Raw genomic sequence first — 20,637 nt, 5'->3', positions numbered from 1 at the left:
AGGCATGAACAAGAATTTGATTGCTGGACACAAGGATGGAACAGCACCGATGAGATCTGTGTTGGGAGGAGAGAACCGTCATCAAAAGAAGGTGAAGGGTTTTACACAGAGGAATCAGAAGGTGAGGGACTTGAGAGAGATCCAAATTCCCGGGCAACTGAGGATGCTTCAGGGCTGTGGAGGTTGGAGTGCGCCCGAGGTAATAGAAATGATAGACTCAAGGAGACGTCTGATCCCGGTTAAGTCACTTCCTCTTTTAGATATTGAATTCCTTTTCTTACTGTGAAATAGGTGAGGTGGTTGAGATTCAGTGTATACAATTCTGAAGCCCTGTGGGTCATAGGAAGGCGCTGAAAGATGCTGTGTTAGGAGAAAACAGTGACGGTTCTGAAGTCAGGATTTCTGGGCTTGAATCTTCAGAGTCCACACAGTCTCTCTATCCATCAATCTATGTTCATCTATAAAATAAGACTAGTAATACCAGCCACCATGGAGTCCCTCTCCCTGATCACTAGCTGAAAAACCATGTAAGGTTTTTAAAAATAGTTTCTGCACAGAGTAAACACCACATGGGGTAGCTGTCGGCCCGATCACTGTGGGGCAGTGTATGGGTCAGTGTTGTGCAATAGTACAAAACCCCAAGATCCAGCGCATGCCACAGCTCCTGCTGCTGTGAGAAGGTGCATCTGCCCCATGTATCTTTCCACATTGAGACCCAGGCTGAAGGATGCTGACTGGAAGCCACCTAAAAGGCCTTTAGCAACTTCTGCCCCATCATGACGTATATCATATCATGCCATATTTCAAGTCATAGGCCTGAGCCTCAAGTTGGGGTAAACCTGAAGTCAGTTTCCTGTAGATGACTGGAGGATTTCATGGGCCAGTTCTGGTGCCGAGGAGATACTTACAATCATCCGTTGAAACCATGCTGACCTTGTGCAAATATATGTGTGTTGGAGAAAAGGCGCAGTGATGGTTCTTATGTGGCATAGGTTCGAAGGGCAGTTAGCAATATAGGTTGGCATGGTGGTTCGAGGCAAGGGCCAGGTGTAGAGAGGCAACCATGTAGAGGTGTGGAAGAGACACTATGAAAAGGAAAATGGAAGATGTTTCCTCAGCTCGTGGGAGTGGTGTGGTGCGCTAGAACCATCCCCAACTGAACTGTGGGTCAGCGACAAAGTTTACGGAGTGTTTTAACAACATCTGTCTCAGAGTTCTGAACACTCCCAGGTGCTGAGAAGAGCCTGGTTTGCTGCTGTGAGCAAAAACGAAGCATCTGGTGCTGACAAGACAAAGAAATAAGCCTCAGAGGACGTCCTCCTTCCCACAGGACCAAGGAGAACTAGGTCAGCGCAGCAGACAGTGGGATGGTGTTGAAGGGCAAGTCTGTGCAGTCATTGCTGCCAAGGGCCTCTGGGAGATAAGGAAACATGGCTGCCAACCTAGCTGGTGGTATTTGCTATTTAAACGCTTCAGGAGTGTTTCTGGGTTTTAGACTATTTCCTGGGTTGACTGAGAGAACCCCATTTCCCTGGGTATGATGCCTAGATCGCAAGTTTTGCTCTAAGCTAATGCAACTGTGAATCAGTGCTGGTTGGTGGTTCACGCCGTGGGGTGGGAGCTGGGATACTTGACAGGGAACGTGATTCGGCACACACAAGTGGGGCTGGGGAGGTGGTGGCTAAGTGTGTAAAGTGCCTGCCACGCAGCGTGAGGATCTGAGTAGTCTGTATCCCTAACTTGTGAAAAGACTGGGTGTGGCGCACTCATCTGTAACTCCAGCTCGGGTGTGGGAGGGATGATGAGGGGGGGACACTGGGCGGTGAGATCCCCAGAGCTCACTGGCCAGCCAGCCTAACCAAATCCATGAGCTACAGGTTCAGTGTGAGACCCGATCTTAAAGAATATGGTGGAGAGCAATTGAGGAAGACGGCTCACAGCATCGTCTGACTCTCCGCATGGATGTTATCTGATAGACATGGGCACGCATCCACACGAACACATTTGCATAACAGACACCTATCAGAAAGCAAGAGCAAACAGGCGAAAGGAGGACATGGTGCCGTGGCTGTGTGAACTCCCAGTCCCATAGACTTTACTCAGCCCTCTGCTGCAGGAACCTAGCGCTCCCTCCTTGGGGAGGAGCGCTCTCCCTAGCATTCTGCCTTTGCCAGCAAGATCTACTAAGGAGCACCCTTCTCCCCGGGGTGGGAGCTGTGAGCTCTTTGGTTAGTTCCTCAGGTCTCTATGTTCCACATAAGCCCACAAAGGGCTGGGAGAGTCACCCCTTCATTTGCCAGTCACCTAAGGGACTCCTTACTGTGTGGGGGGATGGATGGAGTCCACACAGTAAGCCATGCTTCTCGGCTGAGGGAGCTTTTAGCTGCCCCTGCATGGATTCTCCTTCTTTAAGGCCTGTCTGGACTTAGCTCTGGGCTACTTTGCACCATGGAGGCTCTTTTAGAGTAGAACCTTGGCAGCAAGGAGAGGACAGATCTGTTTTGCCAGGGGGCTTTGCTGGCTTTCACACTGGACAGCACCATTTTCAGAACTGTTCACATTCAAGTGGGAACATGTGCGCTTGACTCAGTAACAACCTGGTGTCAGTTTCAAGGAAGACTCAGTGGATCTGATACAGAACCTAACCATGGAGAGCAAGCACATGGCTGCTCAAGGGATGTAGTCTCCATCCTCAGACCAGGCTGGTATGCACACATGTGCAGGCATACATGCTGCTGGAGATTGAACCTAGAGTGTCAGGCATGCTAGGCAAGGTCTCTACCACTAAGAGCTATATCCTTAGCAGAAAGGTGCTTTTTGTCATAACAGATCCTGAAGGCTCAAGTCCTAGCGCAATCTCCACAAATATTTGCATTCTGTAAACTCTACATTGAAGGGAATCTTATAAACTTTGGGAGGTTCTCTGTGTTTGTGTAGAAAATACCTGACATGATTTATTCTCCTAGCTCATGCAGGGATTTCGAATGCCTTCTCCTAGAATCTTTACAGTTACAGGAGGTCACCGCCTCACACACAGCTGGGTTAGCTCTGGGACAATTCTGTGTGGCAGGTGTTTCTTTTGTGAAGTGCCCGTGGTTGGCCCTGATAAATTACCCAGTGCTCTTCTCTCCTGTTGCTCTCAACGCTGGGGAGCGGTTCTTCAACACTAGGGCCTTCTCTTCTCAGACCACCTCCTCTATCCTTTCTCTGTGACAAGAACAGCGTCATGTTTGGCTTCTCTTCTTCTCTGTCTCACTTTGCTTTCTGTTGCTGTGATGAGACACTCTAACCAAAAGCAATTTAGGGAAGGAACGGGTTTGTTTGGCTTACACTTCTAAGTCATAGTCCATCACTGAGGGAGGTCAGGACAAGAACCAGAGCAGCAAATCGAAGGCAGGCTTGGTTGCTACTCTATGTAGTGTTAGCTCTTACAAGGGAACTCACGCACAGCCAAGGATATACAACAGGAACCATGAAGGCACACTGAGTGCTGGCTCACTCAACAGGCTCATGATACAGCCCAGGACCACTTGCCCAGTGGATGATACCACTCACAGTGGGCTGGGCCCTTCCACATCGATTAAAAAGACAATCCTTCATCTACAGGTCCACAGGCCTGTCTGATCTTGGCAGTCCCTTGATTGAGGACCGAGACTCCTCGCTCTGGGTATGTCAAATTGACAGTGAGAGCTACAGGATCCGCCCCTCTTTTTTTCTTTTTACTAAGTTTTATTTCTGGGCATATATAGAGCTATGAATCCAAAATTGAACTTCAATGATTTGGCACTGATTTTTAAAGAACAAGCAAGGAAAATTCTTCCTACTTCCTCAAACGCCTGGATGCAGATGTGTGACCTTGGAATCCTGGATCTCCTGGGCTGGTGTTGAGTGTGTGGGCAGCTTGTGGGCTTCTAGGTCTTCAGGTAATCCCATGAGGCCAGAGCTCTGATTGCCTCCATCTACAGAGGAGGAGCACAGCCTGCAGAGGTGAAATGGGGGTGGGGTGGGGGTAAGCTGAAGTGTCAGCACCAAGTGGAGGATCTGTCTTCTAGGAAATAAGGCAGATAAGGCTGAGCTGAAAGATGGAATGCCCTGAATATGCAGCCAAAGGTACAGACCTCTCACTGGGGGAGCTCCACAGGGTGCTAGAGCCAGGCCACTGGGATAGGGATGGCGAGGCAAGGATCTGCAGGCTGAGCTGACCTGGCAAGTAGCCCACCCTTTTGGGATGTCACAAACGAAGGCAAAGTGGCTTTAGTAGGTAAGTATGAAGGTTCTCATGGAGAACCCTGGGAGGGACACGGCTAAAAGGTTGTGGGTTGAGGTCAGACAATTGGATTTGTGCTTCAGGAAGTCGCTCTGTTGTCGCATGGTAGAAACTAGAGAGGTGGCAGGGAGACAGGTGTGAGGGCCAGCCCAGGCTGGGTGCAGTAGAAAGTGGAAGCATCAGATGGTGTGGGGACCTTCCCCATGTGGACAAGACGGTGCTAGGTCCCAGGTATGTTGTGTTTGCCATGTTGGAAACTTGATCCTCAGTGTATTGTGTTGGACACGAGTCTCATAAGAGATAATAAGGGAAGTGAGCCTACTGGGAATTGATGATGCCATGAAGCTGCACCCTTCTGAATGGACAAGTATAGTCGGCCCGGAGATGAATTACAAGAGGGAGCTGTGCACACCCTTGGCTGGTCATGTTCCCTGCCCCTTCTGTTTTCATCTCTGATGATAGCACAATGATCCTGTCACAGGCTCGCACCAGATTCTTGAGCTTCCCAGTCTCCACAATCACAAGCAAAATAAACTTGTACTGGTTAATAAGCCACCGTCTTGTGTGGTCTGTGACTGCAGGTAAGACAGGTAGAGATAGCGTGTGAGATGGGAGTGGCTGAAGTTGGAAACACACATCTCTGTATGATTCAGCCCCCCACAGAAGGATGAACCCACATCAGTCCTGTGTCATGCATGGGTCCTGAAGCACAGGTTGGCACACACCTGTGACAGGGTAGGGCGGCTAGACTCTGTATGGTGTCCACAGAAAATTATGTTCTCCAGTAACACACGTGTTCGGTGAGAAAATGAGGCATTGCCATTGTTTTTAGCTAAGGAGGGCACTATGCCTAGTATCTGACTCCCAGAGAGAGCACCCCTCAAAATGATCAGAGCTTTTTCAATGTGCCTCTTTGACCACATTCCCAGCAGGAGGTAAGCTGAAGCGTGGGGTTGGGTGTAAATCCAGGAGTAAGAGAAAGGGGGAGTTACTGTATAGGTGCCAAGTGGAACAAGTTTCAAATTCTGGAACCATCTCTTGGCTATGTGACTTGGAGAAAACTACTTGCCTTCTCTGAGTTTCCCCATTTGTAGCAACTACTCTTCCTTCCTATGGGGATTTAAGACTTAAAAATAGAAATGGAGACCCATGTAGGCTAGGCTAGGGCCACCTTTTGCAGGCAGCATGAATGACCTGCCCAGTGGGGTCTTTGGAGAATGTGCCATTTTACACAGAGATAATACTGTCATTTGAACATTTCCTGAACATTGACCAGTACAATGGGCCTGAGATCCTGCTGTTATAGCTGTAGTTGTCATGGAAACAGGCCTGAGCTCTATTCCCTGGGGCCCATCTACATTTCTGATGCAAAAGGGAAACACCACCCTGCTTCCTTCCAGGCAAAGGAAGGGTGAGTGGGTGTTAATTAGACTGAGTCCCACACTGGTTTCCACTCCCTGGGTCTCTCCTGACTGTGGATGGAGAGATTGCTACCAGGATAATTTGTGTGACTGAATAAACAGATGTGTGCAGCTGTGTGGTGGTACTTGCTGCTGCCAGGCAGCTTGGTGGGAGGTATGGAGGGGCTACTGAGGGTAGGAGCCCCGCTGTGGCAGTGTGAAGTGTTTGGGCTGTTCAACCCACAGCCAGCCTGTGCGCGCTCATTCACGGTGGTGCTGTGCTGTACTGCACAGCAAACACCCACGCACTCTGCAGAAACAACAGTGATGTTTACTACATCAGGGTGGCAGGGGCACTACTCGTCTAGGTTTGTCTCTGGGATTCTGTCTGGGTCGGGTTTGCTCCTTCAAGCATCTCATTTTGAGGTCACATGTCACATGGGTCCTGGGCGAGGCAGACTAGAAAGGACTGGCCTGAACTATCTGTGTCTGAAAGTCCTGCTTGGCTCATGCATCCTAGTCTGTCCTCTTGCTGGTCAAACCTATTTACAGGGCTGGTCCGCAGCCATCACAAAGCATGACCTCTGTGTGTGTGTGTGTGTGTGTGTGTGTGTGTGTGTGGTGTCACGATTCAGAGTTAAAATCATAACCTGCTGCAGAGAGTTGACACCGAGAGATCTGGGGATGTTCAGTGATGTCATTTGTTACTTACATCTGGACAGCAAGAATTTTGTTAAAAGGACCTAGCATGAAATTTTTACCAAGTCACATAGAGTAGTTTGGAGGCTAGGAAGTAGGCCTGGTGCTGTGCTGAGGTCTGTCCGTCTGTCTGTCTATTGATCTCCCCCCCACCCCCGCATGTGTGTGAACACCTAAACACCCTATCGTAGTTTGAAGATTTGGACGTGAGCCTTGCTCACTGGTAGGATTTGGAGAGTTTATAACTTTCTAATTCCAGCTCCACCTTCCCCTTTTCATACGAGAAATCAACTCCACTTGTGTTCATTTCCTGACAGGTGTATTTCCTCTAAGACAGGGCTGCCTTGGTCTCTGTGAGGCTAGTTTCCACGCTTGCCCCTTAAAGAGGAAGTCCCACTCCCTTCCCCAGAGTGGGAGCGACTGCTCAGCTACCCCGATATTTGTCTTCCTCTCTTTCCTGCTTGTGAATCCGGGAGCCTTCCTAGAATCTGTGACTTGAGGACTAGTGATGACATTCAATCACTGACCCCCGTGGCCAACCTCAGCATCAGATGAGGGAGGGGCCCCATATCCACCCTTTGGAGAATTAAAATGATGAAAGGGAGATTTGGCAATATTTGAAGCTGACGACGTCCATCATTAATCAGGCCGTTTTTACTTTAGTTCATCATTAAGTAAGCCATTTTTACTTTAGTTCTTTGGGGATGTAAAAAATTAAAAGAATTTCTAGCCAGCCCAGAAAGGAAACCAACAAGGACCTGCAGTGCTGAATGAGGTGGGGGAGAGAAGGATCTCCAGGTTTGGGGAGCCACGGAGCCCAGTGGACCATGTTTCAGAACCACGGACAGCACCTTCGCCGCTCCTTCAGGCACAGCCCTAAGGGCTGTGCCTGCCGACACTCTGTTTATGGAAGTGTTCACCTCCCTGCTTCTACAGCTTTGTAAATTTCCACTCACATTTGAGAGCCCGGCCCAAGCCTCCCTCTCTGAAGACTCAATCACTGTCTCTCTTGTCTAATCACAGCTTTAATGTTTTGTTAGTTTTTAGATGGCGCGGCTGACCAGCCTGTCATTTTTGGATAAACGTTAGTTAGGTAAGAATAGCACCGCTTTGCTGTGACGAGTCCCAGATCATAGTGGGTTTTTTGTGCAGTTTCTGACAGCTGCCTTTGTGGAAAGGTTCGATTTCATCCCCACTGTGTGAGATGAGAGCTGGACCCATGGGAGATGGGATTGTGTGATGCCTCTTGGGAACAGACGTCCGTACGTTTTAGACCCATCCTTAGCTGAGTCATAAGGTGAATGATTTTTCTGTTGTGTGGATAAGAATGCCTGAAGTGTTGAGCTAATTTTTGTAGTAGAACTGCACAAAATACTTCCCATCTGGAGGAGGAAAAAGTCTTCCTGCCAGCGTGCCGCCTCTCCAGTGGATCCGGTAGCAGATAATGTCACGTTTGGAGCAGAAGTCCTTCCCCTGGCCTGGGCCATACTCCAACTCAGAAGACTCTTGACAGTAGAAATGGCATTGCTGCCCATGTTCAGACAGACCCTTTCAGAAGAGGTGTTCAGCAGCCCCTACCATTGCACTCCATAGGTGTCCCTCTCCAGCCAGTGGGGCAAGGGCTCCAGAGAAAGTGATGCATCTTTCTGTCTCAGCAAGTCTTTGCTGAATACTGTGTGGCCCCAGGCTAGTTCCTGGGAATGTAGGGATCCGATGCACAGGACTCTCTGGCTATAAGTTGTGGGAAGCTCAATAGTGTGTGTGTGTGTGTGTGTGTGTGTGTGTGTGTGTGTGTGTGACAGGTGCAGTGCAGGGATGTTGGGAAGGCATGCATCTTACTGCAGAGATGACATGGGGGACACCCAGGGTCATTTGCTCCCAGAAAGACTCATTTTCCCCCAGTCACTTTCAGGTAGAGAGTTGTGTTTTCCTTTTTTTCCCCAACATTTTATTATTTGTCCTTAAAACTTCCTAGAAACTATGCATAGCCCAGTGATAAGCCATTGGTGGTGTGACTATGCCATCACATTTGATTTGGCATTCTTTATTACATATCCATATTTGACATTTTCCTGAAGACCATGCCCCAGCACTCAGTTTCTGGGTTCCTTGATAAATGCTGTAACCCCTAAGTCTTACCTTCAGCTATAAGGAAAATACAAGATAACCAGTGACCTTCCACTTCATCTTAGTTGTCCCTCCCATGTTGCCATCTTGCAGAGCCCCCAGGGCCTCCAGCTGCTCTGAAGACCTCTCCATATTCCTTACTGTGAGGTTACAGTCAGCTCCCCCATCTGCAGGTGCAGTGCTTCATGCTTCAGTCAGCCACAGATGGAAAATGGCAGACGGTACTTTGCACCTGTTCTTAGCATGCACCAGCAACACCCCACGCCGCCCTGTTGTCTATATTCCTTAAACAGCACAGCCTAACGACTAGTGCCATGGTGTCCCCATTGGGTTCAGTGTTATGTCTAACCCAGGAATGACATAAATATTTGGGAGGATGGATACAGGTTGGATGCTAATACTGCACCATTTATATGAGGGAGCGAAACCCATGTAGATTGTGGTGTTTGTGGGTGGTCTTAGAGCCACGTCTCTTTATATATGTGGGGGCTATACTCAGTTAAGATTTCACCCCCAGACCTCTGCTTCTTAGGCCTCTTTTCTTATGAGACTCTCTCCTTGGAGTGTAGCCTGGCTCCTTTCTTCATGAGACCCCCTTTCTCTGGAGCCGCTTTCCTCTTTTGCATGGCACTCATTCAGGCTGGGAATGAGTGTTTTATTTTCCTGCAGGGATGTGAGTGGAAACCTCCTCCCTGCCCTCCTATCCCTCTATCATCATGACTTTGCCACACTGGGCTACAAGGGCTGGGTAGTTAGTGTCCCCTACTAGACTGAATGCCCTTAAGGACCAAAATCTGTTTCTTTCAGGTATCCATAACCCTTCTACAAACAGCTGTTTCTGCAAGGGTTTTTTTTTTTGTGTGTAGGTGTATATGAACATGTGTATGTTATGTGCATAGAAGCCAGAAGACACCCATGAGTGTCACGAGTGTCATTTTCCAGGTGCCACTTGTCTTTTTTAAGTCACTGACTGTGTGTGTGTACTTCACTGGTTATAGTAGGTTGGCTGCTGTGAGCTGTAGGCATTTGCCTGTCTCCTCCCTGATGCTGGGATGACAACCATATGCCACCACTCCTGGGCTTCCTTTTGTGGATTCTGGGGACCGAACTCATGTTCTTGAGCTTGCAAGGCAAGCACAACTTTACTGGCAGAGCTATCTCCTCTGCCCCTTGTATCCATTTTTTACTCATGAGGAAAAGGAGTTTTAGAACACAAGGCCCTTGAATCAGAGAATATTTCCAAATTCCATCTGCTCGTGAGGTGCCATGATTTCTAAAGTGTGAAGATATTTTAAAATGTGTCAGCAGTGTGGTTTGGTGGATCCCATGTGGACAGTAAGTTGAGAGTCCTTGAGTCTGACCTGCGCCTCTGTTATTTCTGCAAAGCTGGGCCACCTGTGTTCCCGGGCTTATTCTGTCTGATACACAACATTCCACGTGTCACCCACAAAAAAACATGACTGTCAAAATACTTTTCCCAGCGTGTCTTCTGTGGAAATCGTTCTACAAAATTGGCCCACCCCCACTCTGCTCATGGACAGTGTGTGTTTGAAAAGGCTTTATTAAGTTCTCCGGAGTCTTCATCATGCGTCACATGCTGGCAGGGTGAGGGCTGTCCTGAAGAGAAGCCTTGATGCTGTGCCAGGCAGGTTTACTGGACTTGCTGCCCCTGGGAACCCTAGTCCGTGACGGCATCTTCTGAGTGCCTGAGCTGGAGTTTTGCAGAAATGGCTCTGAAAATGGCTGTTAAGGGCTGGGGAGATGGCTCATTTGGTAGGTGCCGCCGGAGTATAAGAGTAAATTTAGTCCCTGGAAACCACATAAAAAGCCAGACAAGGGGCATGGCTCAATTGGTAAGGGCTGGTGCGGAAGAAATTGGTTCCTGAAAGCCACATAAAAAAGCCAGACATGGTGGCGAGCCTATAATCACAGCATTGGGAAGACTGAGAGAGGTGGATTTCTGGGGCTCATAGGCCAGCCAGCCTAGCCTAATTGGAAAGGTTCAAGCCAATGAGAGACTGTCTCAAAAGAGTGAGATCAAATTAGGGGATATGATACTCAACCTCCACACATCTGCATGCACCCACCACATATGCACATGCACTTCCCTAGAAATGAACACACACGTATACGTAAGTGCACTTACACACACACACACACACACACACACACACTCAGGAGGGTGGGAGAGAGAGGACTGTCAAAGGCAGAGTAGCAATCATTTTCAGGAATGGAGGAAGACAGACAGATACATCAGTTCATGTCTTGTGTATATATTTTCTTCTGCAGATTTCCTGGTGCCTGGCAACTGGTGGTACCTCTCACGTACACTATCTGGAGTTAGATGGAGGGGTATGTTTGAGCACAGACAGGCTCTGCCACGTAACTCTGGGAGCATAGAGCAAGCTGGGGATGACCCGGCACACTGGCACATTGTGCATTTAAATACATCCTTTCAGGCTGCGCCAGAGAAACCCACTATTAAATGTGACAAGTCAGACACTACTCCCTGCTGTGTGCCAGCTGTGGGTGACTCATGTTTGCTTTCTGGTGCTGGGAAACCTGGCCTCCCACTTGTCGGTGCTGCCTCAACATGTAGGGCCCTGTCCTCTTCTGTCTGATGTTTGTACTGCTCTTCAAGATCTCATGGGGTTGCAGCATCCTCCTTGCCTGCTGAATTAGGAGAATAGGACAGGAGGTTAAACTTGAGAGTGACTGACCTTGAACAAATCGCTTTAAAGACATTTCAGACAGGAAATGGGGCTGCCCCACACTTTTCTCCTTTTAACAAATGCTGTTATTTCTTTTCACTCCAACCTCACCCACTCATCTTTCAAGAACCAGTTCAGGTGCCTCAGGATGCCTATCTGCCCATTGTCTTTCAGTATATTCATCCATCCATCCATCCATCCATCCATCCATCCATCCAACCATCCATCCATCCACCCACCCACCCATCCATCCATCCACCCATCCATCCATCCAAACATCCATCCACCCATCCATCCATCCACCCATCCATCCATCCATCCATCCATCCACCCACCCACCCATCCATCCATCCATCCACCCATCCATCCATCCAAACATCCATCCACCCATCCATCCATCCACCCATCCATCCATCCATCCATCCACCCACCCACCCACCCATCCATCCAACCATCCATCCAACCATCCATCCATCCATCCATCCAACCATCCATCCATCCATCCATCCATCCATCCATCCATCCAACCATCCATCCATCCAACCATCCATCCATCCATCCATCCATCCATCCATCTGTCATCCTTTGATGTACCCATCCATTCATCCACCCAATAATTCATTTATCATGCCATCCATCCATTCTTAATTTTTCTGTTCACCTTTCCTCCCTTTCCTCCTTCCTTCCCTCCTTCCTTCCATAAATGGTTCTGTGATGGTTACGTTTTACTTTCAAGTTGATACGACCTACAATCACCTGAGAAGAGGGAAACTTAGTTGAGAAATTGCCACCATCAGATTGGCCCGTGAGCAAGTCTGTGGGGTACTGTCTTGATTGAATGATTGATGTGGGAAGGCCCAGCCCAATGTAGGTGGCACCATTCCTAGGTCCGTATCCAGGGATAAACAGGAAAGCTAGCTAGACATAGCAGAAGCCATTGAACAAGCCAATAAGTAGCTTCCCTCCGTGACTCCTGACTCTAGGTGTTGGAAGAAGGCTGCTAGTTAGTTCCCAGCTGCTTAGCCCCGAAATAACCACACAGAAACTGTATTAATTAAATTACTTCTTGACCCATTAACTCTAGCTTCTTATTGGACTAGCTCTTATATTTTAATTTAACCCATTTCTAGTAATCTGTGTATTTCCACATGGCTGTGGCTTATTGGCTAATGTTCTGTCTGGCTCTGGCAGGGCTACATGGCTTCTCTCTGACTCTGCCTCCTTTCTCCCAGCATTCCATTTAGTTTTTCCCACCTAGCTCTGTTCCCCTATAGCTTGCTACAGGCCAAAGCAGTTTCTTTATTGACCAATGATATTCACAGCATACAGAGGAGAATCCCCCATCACCTAGGTTCCTGCCCTGAGTTCCTGGTCTGACTTCCCTCAGTGATAGATTATAAGCTGTACATATAAGCTGAAGTGAACAGTTTCCTCTGTCAAGTTACTTTTGGCCAGTGTTTTATCACAACAGTGTCTTGGAATCTAGTGGGGCAAGCCACACATTAGTCAGACATGGATATAACCCATGTGGTACACACTCTCAAAAGGGCTGGGAAAACAGAAAGCAGGTGTGGTATATAGGTTCTGCTGGCAGGTGGCAAAATGTGATGCTCTCTCAGATGATGTCAGAGCAGAGTCTGAAGCCTGGTGCCAGCTGCAAGATCCCACGCTTTGCTTCTGTTCAGCGAGCCCCAGCTTCCTTGCGTGAACTCTTCGCCGGGCTTACTCATCTTCTACTTCCCTGTCATAGTAGCTGCCATGGCAGAGGGACCATCAGGCCTATGGGAGAGGGACCATTAGCTTGTCCTCAGCATTTCAGCATTCCAGCAGGCTCCAGCTTCAACTGCACTCTGTCTAACTGGATCCATGATAACTGTATTTTGTATTTCCGCATCTGCCTCCTTTCTCTACTTCCTCTGCTGGCTTTCTAGCTTTCACTTAGAGCCTTTGTTTTCCCGCCCCAGGTGGTCCTGTCATGTCTTGCTTTAGGAGACTGGGTTCTTCTTATTCTCTGTAAAACTCTCCCTTCTCAAGGAATGGGGTCTAAGGTGTGGCTTGTGGGGAAGGAATCATGGAAACTGTAAATAAACACATGGGGAAAATGTATAGCCTCAAAACTACAATTGACCAAATCTTAATGCTGAAGAAAGCTATTGGAGAAATGATAACACAATTATGTATCCACAAAGCAGATCATATAGGCATTTCAAGTCAGAATCATGAAGAACATGTAGTAACTTGGGACATGCTTATGGCAAAATGAAAAGGCGGAACTCTCTAGTTTGCTACCTCTGGGCTCTACGTAGCCTTCGGTGTGTCTGGAATTCTTAACACTATCCCCCAGCCCTCTCCTTTTCCAATACTTTGTGTGGTCCAGCCTTCTTCAGCTTATTTATGGGTTTGAACCTGCCCTACTTAATCCCCCGATGAACTTAGAAGGCCCACTCTTGCCCTCCTGACCCCCATCAACCCTGTGGCTTGTTAAACATCTACATCTCATCTGTCAGCCCAGGAGAGCAGACCCAGATGCTCCCGTGTCCTCTGTCTCTTCAGAGTCTGACCCTGTACTGCGAACTGAAAAAAATCTATCAGCCAGCATGTGGCCCATGCAGGCAGTGATGGCACAATGAGCACTATAGAGCTATAACTTCAGAATGTCTGGCCCTGGACTATGTGTGAGGGGAGGAGGAGTTTAAATCTTTTCATTAACTTTTATTGTGTTTTGAGGATGATTATGATCATATTTAAAAAGTGGCTTAAGAAATTCTTATTTTACAAATGACCTAGTTTCTCTGACTAATGAGCAGAAGTCACTAGGGAGGAGCTAGTCCAGGCAGCAGAGAGTCAGAGAACTCAGTGCAGGTGCACAGAGACTGCCCCCCACCCAAGTGGAAAGTCATTTCTGAACAAGTTAAAATTGAATATGGTCTGATGGGGGATTGGGTTAAAGGAAGGGGTATTAATCGGGTTAGTGGGAATTGCAAATTATGTTTATAGTTTATTTTAAAAGTCCTTAAAAAGGATTGGGGAGAAGGCTCAGTTGGTAAAATTCTTGCCAAGAAAGCAGAGGACCCGAGTTTGTATCCACAGCACTTATGTAAAAAGCCAGGCATAACAGAGTGTGCCTGTAACCCTAGTGCTGTGGAGGCAGAGACTGGAGGATCCCTGGATTCACAGGCCAACCAGCCTCGCCTAATCATGAACTGCAGGTTCAGTGAACAATTCTGTCTCAAAAACTAAAGTGGAGAGTGACTGAGGAATACACCCAGTGTTGACTTACGTCCTCTGCACAGGCATGAGCAATTGCGCACACCCATACAAACACTGTCCCTCCATGATCTGAACAGAGATGTGTCCTAAGTTTCTATGGGTAGAGTTATGTGGTGATGGTGGATTTTTGTTTAAATATTCATCAGGAGCTGATGAAACAGCTCAGTGGGTCATGGCATTTGCCACACAAGCCCAACAACCTGAGCTCAATTCCCAGAACCTGTGTAAAGGTGGAAGGAGAGAACCTGTTCCTGGAAGTTGACCTCTGACCTCCACAAGCATACAAAGCGCATGCACACACACCTTCCCTCCCACTATTAATGAAAGTAAAACAAAAGGCTCTTTAAATATACCACAAAATCAAGAAACATTTGACAGTGGGAAATGTGGCAAGCCAAGGATGGCGGGCCATCAGACAGAGGAGGGGCCATGCATGGATCCCAGGGCCTTACCCAGTGCTCTGTCTTCACGTTTGAAGATATTTGAAGTTTTATATCAAAAGTTAAAGGGACAGGGTGTGGCGAGGTGGTGCAGTGGCTAAGGGCACTAACTCTCCTTTCTAAGGACTAAGATTTGATTCCCAGCATCCACATGGTAGCTGACAACCATCTGTAACTCCAGTTCCAGGGGATCTGATGCCCTCATCTGGCCTCCAAGGGCACTGTATATAGTTGGTGCACAGAACGTAAATGCAGGCAAAAGCCTTGTCTTAGTTACTGTTCTATTGCTGGGAAGAGTCACCACAACTAAGGCAATTTACAGAAGAAAGCATTTAATTGGGAGCTTGCTTATGGTTTCAGAGGGTGAATCCATGACCACCATAGTGGGGAGCGTGGTAGGCATGCAGGTAGACTTGGCTCCAGAGCTCAGTGGTTACATAATGATGTGCAAGTTGGAGGCAGAGAGAGAGAGAGAGAGAGAGAGAAAGAGAGAGAGAGAGACAGAGACAGAAAGAGACACAGAGAGAGACAGAGAGAGACAGAGACAGAGAGACAGAGCTTAGAATGGACTTTTGAAGCCTCAAAGCCCACCCCAGTGACAAGCCTTCTCTGGCAAGGCCACACCTCCTAATCCTTCCTGCAACAGTTCCACCCACTAAGGACCAAGCATTCAGATATATGAACCTATGGGGGCCATTCTTTTTCAAACCATCACAACAATGCTCATACACATAAAATATAAATAAATAAATCCTTAAAGACACCAGAAGTTAAAAGAACATCTAGGTCTTGTCTCTCACCGGCCATCTAACACGTTGCTTTGTTTTTCAGAGTGACCGGCTCCTCATCAGAGGCGGACGCATCATCAATGATGACCAATCCTTCTATGCCGACGTCTACCTGGAAGATGGACTCATAAAGTGGGTTGGCCAGAACAGACCTTTTAAGAGCTCAGCCCCTCTAGGCTCCTTGACCTTACACCCTGTGGAAGGCTGGTGTTCTGCCCTGAATCAATCTCCTGTGTTTCTACATGTCAGGCATATAGGGCAGGAGGTCAAACTGTGGGTGCAGCAGGGGCTGACATGCATGAAGGCCCTGCACACATCCTATTTTCTACTTCTTAAATGCTCATCACTCAGTTGTCTGATGTGGATGTGCGGCTCTTGTTATCATGGGAGTAGCAGCGTGCCTGCAGTATAGGGTAAGGGTGGGACCCATATCCCACCCACAGCATCTGCCTGAAACTTTAGTTCTGTCTTCTATCTGCCAGTTTCTGGGACTGGGCTGAGTGTACCAGAAAAGAGGGGGACTATTGCCTTCCACACAAGAAAAGCCTCCTGGTGTTGGAGTTTTCCCTGATGTCTCTGTGGTTTCTGTCCTATTCACAACAACCAAGGATAAGATCTGCTCTAAGCTACTGTATCAAAACGTCACAGGTGACTTGAAAGACAAGAATTTATTTCTACTGGTTCTGGAGACTGGTGGTCATAAACCAAGGTGCCACCAGTGATTGATTTGCATTCCTTGTCTCTAAATGTCCTATTTATTTATTTATTTATTTATCTATTTATTTATTTATTTATTTTGCTATGTCCACAGTTGTTCTGTGTGACATAGAAATAGCTGTCTTGGTAGAAGGATACTGGTCTTTATAGACTAGGGATTCACCGTTGGGGCTTCATTTAATAAACCTCAATACATCCTTAGCATCTGTGTTAGTGTGGAGTGGGTGGTGGCTGGGCTTCCTCGTGAACTCTGAGGGACCCATTCAGTCCACAACAACAGATGATCACATCTGCCTCTGAGTCTGTGTCGGAGCATTGCCGTTCTCTGCCTTTGATATGGGGTGTCCTGGATTCCCACCCAACTCTTCCCTTGGGGTCTGGATGAGGAGAGAGGGAGGAGAGAAGAAGGTCACCATAGGGCCACCCTGGGCATCTGGTACATGAGCAAATGAGTTGGGGAGCGTAGAGAAGATGGGAAAGGTGAGTATTAGGTTGGAAGGGGCCCTGACAGTAGGACCAGCCTGGGACCATGTGTGCTTTAGGATGAGGAAGAAGATGGGAGGAGGAGGCTGGGAATGCTGGGGTGCATTAGGAGAGACCACTTATGCAAAGTACAGTGAAGAGTGCGGCTCAGGAGTGTGGGCTGGCTCCTGCCTTACTTCTTTCCAGTTCTGGGAACTACAGAGCTAATAGGGAGGTAAGAATGGGCCCTACAATGAGTGCTTTTTGGGTACCTTGGCAAGGTGCTGAGCCACGCAGGCTGGGGTTCTATATCTCCTCAGATGCAGAACAGTGACCTCATTGAATTGTGCTTCCTCTGTAGTGTGGGGTGTCATATTTAGATCATTGCCCTTCCATGTTGAATGCATACTGGGTACTACATGAGATGATTCATATGGTATGAATAGGAAATTCAGCTCTGCAGAAGGGACCCAGTGCTCAGTAGGGCCACTTGTAGCCTTAATGAACTACATGTCCTCCTGAACCCCCTTCAGTTTCCACAGGATCCCAAGAATTTGGAGGGGAGTCTGTACGCTCAGGTGGGAACTATGGAAGGTAGACGGACAGCTCTCATGACAGCTGTCACAGTTAGGGTTTGGATGTCCCCTTGGCTGGCCTCCACTGCATTACTTCTGGCTGTGGGGCAGCCATGTGTGATGCCAGGGTTCCTCAGGAGAACTCAGCTGTTGTAGTTACGGTGTGGGCCTGCTTATCTGTTTCTGCTCATTCTCACTCTGTCCATTCTCACTCGAGAGGCCTGAGGATTTTGCATTGTACCTGGGTTGAGTGCTTACTGGGACTGGTGATATGGTCACCATGGCAATACTCTCCTCTCCATTACTGATTACTTTGTCCACTTTATAAAAGTCAGGGGGCGTTTGGAGCATCTGGATTTGGCTTTTCAAGTAAATTTGCTGCCACCTGGATTTAGTGATGCCATCTTAGTGATGACTTTGGAAGCGGCTGAGCTCCCATCCTGCTCTGGTGGACACTGTCTCTGATTGCTTTGACATTTCCAGAGGGACCAGGCTGCTAGTTGCTGTGGTTGTCCCTCCCACACCTGTTGTGAGGTTCCCTCCTGGGCTCCTATCTCAAGCAGGGACCAGATTGCTGGCTAACATAGCACACTTGGTCATGTTGATCCAGCCCTCTGGGAAGCTAGGAGTCCCTCTGGCATTTATCATTTGCCAGAAGCCTTGCAGTAGTCCTGGAAACGTACCTGCCTGTTTAAAACTGTACTCCCATTACTTGACTAAGGTGAGGGTGCTGTGCCCAGTCCCTGTAATGCCATCCCACAGCCCAGCGCTGCAACACACAGACTGATTTGTTCAGCTAGAGTCCCAGGTCTGGGTACGGCAGGACAGGTGCCTCTAAAAAGGCTTCTCTTGGTCGTTGATACTATCTTGACCCCGTGTCCTCACAGGCTTATCCCTCTGTGTGCTTCATTGTCCTGACGTCTTTTTAAGAAAGTGACTTGTCTTATTTTATTTTTGAGGTTATAATATAATTAAATTCCTCCCTTTCTTTTCCTCCCTCCAAACCCTCCCATATATCCCTCCTTGACTGCTTTCAAATTCATCGCCTCTTTTCTCATGAATTGTTATTACACGAGAATATGTATACTTATGTACATATATATTCCCAAACATAACCTGCTTAGTCTTTACAATACTACTTGTATGTATGTTGTCGGGCTGGCCATTTGGTATGTGAGGACCAGTTGATGCGTGTTTCCCTGGGGGCACTATGTCTCCTACTCTCAGCGTTCCTTAGTTGTCTGTAGTTGTTTGTGTAGGGTTGAGTCCTCATGGACTTTTTTCTGTTCCCCTTTGGCATGTCAGTGGCTGTCATCCTTGTTCCTCTCATGTTTGGACAGTCACGTCAGGGAGGCTTTACGGGTGCAGTTTCTGACATTACTAGCAGACACAGTCTCAGAAGAAAGTCTCCCATCCTCTGGCTCTTACGATCTTCCCACCCCCTCTTCTGCAGCGTTTCCTGCTCCTCGAGTAAGGGAGTATTTTATAGATGTGTCCGCTGGGACTGGGCTCCACAGCTCTGCATTTTGATTGGTTGTGGGTCTGTCATGGTCTCTGTCTGTTGGGAAGAGACATGTCTTAGATGACGGTTGGGGACTACACTTGCCTGTTGGTATGAGGACAAACGTTTGGATTGTTTTTAGGGATTATGCTGGTTTCGTAGTGACTTGAGGTTCTCCTCCAAGATCCAGGACTTCACTAGCTCTGGGTGGTTGGCTAGGTTTTCAGTCCCAGACATGGTTTCCCTCTTTTGGGAAGTCCTTAAGTTCACTTAGAGAGCTATTGTTTACCACTGAGGTCTGCCATTTCTATCACGGATACAGTTCATAGGTGTCACAGTTGTGTAGGGCTGTTGGCTGTCTTCTTCCTGATGTCTTATAGAAACTCTAGTTCTATTGGATTAGGCTTCACCCTCGTGACCTATTTTACCTCTGTGAAGATCCTGTCCCTTCTACAGTCATATTCTGAGTTTATATGGTTAAAGTTTCAACATAAGAATGTTAGGGGAACACATTTCAGTACCTACCAGTGTCTGTGAAGTCTCGTAGGACTGATAGGACCTATCACTGCCTCACTCAGTGGCTCTTCTTTGTATCCTTTAGGGGGCTGTCAAAAAACATAAAGAACCCTAGGCCTGACCACTTTGTAGAGAGGCTGGTTTCTTTTCAGCTCTGCCATCTCCCCTTCTGGAATCTTCTAGATAGCTTAGCCAAGCGACCAGCCCTTGTTACTTCTGGATTTAGCCTAGGCTGCTGTCAAATGTTACAGCAGACTCTAAGCCCTGGGGTGCTATATCTGAGTTCTCCTTCTCAGACCAGTGCCCTGTGTCAGCCTGGGTGGGAAACATGGACTCAGAGGAGTTGACACTGTACAGTTGGCCGCCATGCTTGGTTTTCTTTTTAAAAACTAAAGATTTCTTTGTTATTTGCCTCTAGACAAATAGGAGAGAACCTGATTGTTCCTGGTGGGGTGAAAACCATCGAGGCCAATGGACGAATGGTCATTCCCGGGGGCATTGATGTCAACACTTACCTGCAGAAGCCCTGCCAGGGCATGACCTCAGCTGATGACTTCTTCCAGGGCACCAAAGCAGCACTGGCAGGTGGAACCACAATGATCAGTGAGTGGCACTGTCCCTGGCCTTAGGGACGTGGGCGGTGAGCTCTCCCCTCACTGTTCATACACACTGGTGTTTGATCCACCAAGCCCTGTAATCAGAGTTCTATGTAAACTCCTCACCACACCCCTGTCACAATCGATATAGGTCATTGCTGTGCGTGTCTCTTGTACAGCACAAAAGAGTTCAGATCCATGGGCATTAAACTTTTAAAAGTTACTTTACTCTGTATCAAGGTGAAATTGTTACCAATGTGGCATAGTCAGGTTGGGTGTTTGCAGGTTCTTGGCCTGGTATTCAAGGAACTGAAACAAAAGTTCCCATAGGTTTGCAAATGTAACAAAGATATGTGATTCAACTCATAGCCAGAACAGGTCAGAATACACTTCAGGAGACATGAAGAAGACATGCAGGAGCCCCATTTTTTTATGGGGATCCAAGGAGTTTTGTTACTAAGAGCCATAGTGAGGGTAGTTCTATTTTGATTGATAGATTAGGTCATATAATTATTTTTCTACTGTACATATCCCTTCCCATAATGCATCTAATGAGTCTAGTCACATA

General features: G+C 47.7%; 1 protein-coding gene across 1 annotated transcript in view; it reads left to right on the top strand.

Moving 5' to 3' along the window:
* Window positions 1–20,637, top strand: part of Crmp1 (collapsin response mediator protein 1) — a 51,967-nt gene that overhangs the window by 8,633 nt on the left and 22,697 nt on the right. Inside the window, exons 2-3 of the mRNA XM_038341556.1 lie at window positions 15,746–15,834; window positions 19,892–20,076. Of these exons, the coding sequence (XP_038197484.1) occupies window positions 15,746–15,834; window positions 19,892–20,076 (274 nt within the window). The remainder of the gene's footprint in view (window positions 1–15,745; window positions 15,835–19,891; window positions 20,077–20,637) is intronic.

This window comes from Arvicola amphibius, chromosome 1, assembly GCF_903992535.2.
Source record: "Arvicola amphibius chromosome 1, mArvAmp1.2, whole genome shotgun sequence".
Taxonomy (NCBI): Eukaryota; Metazoa; Chordata; class Mammalia; order Rodentia; family Cricetidae; genus Arvicola; species Arvicola amphibius.
This window is presented reverse-complemented; position numbering and strand designations above follow the sequence as displayed.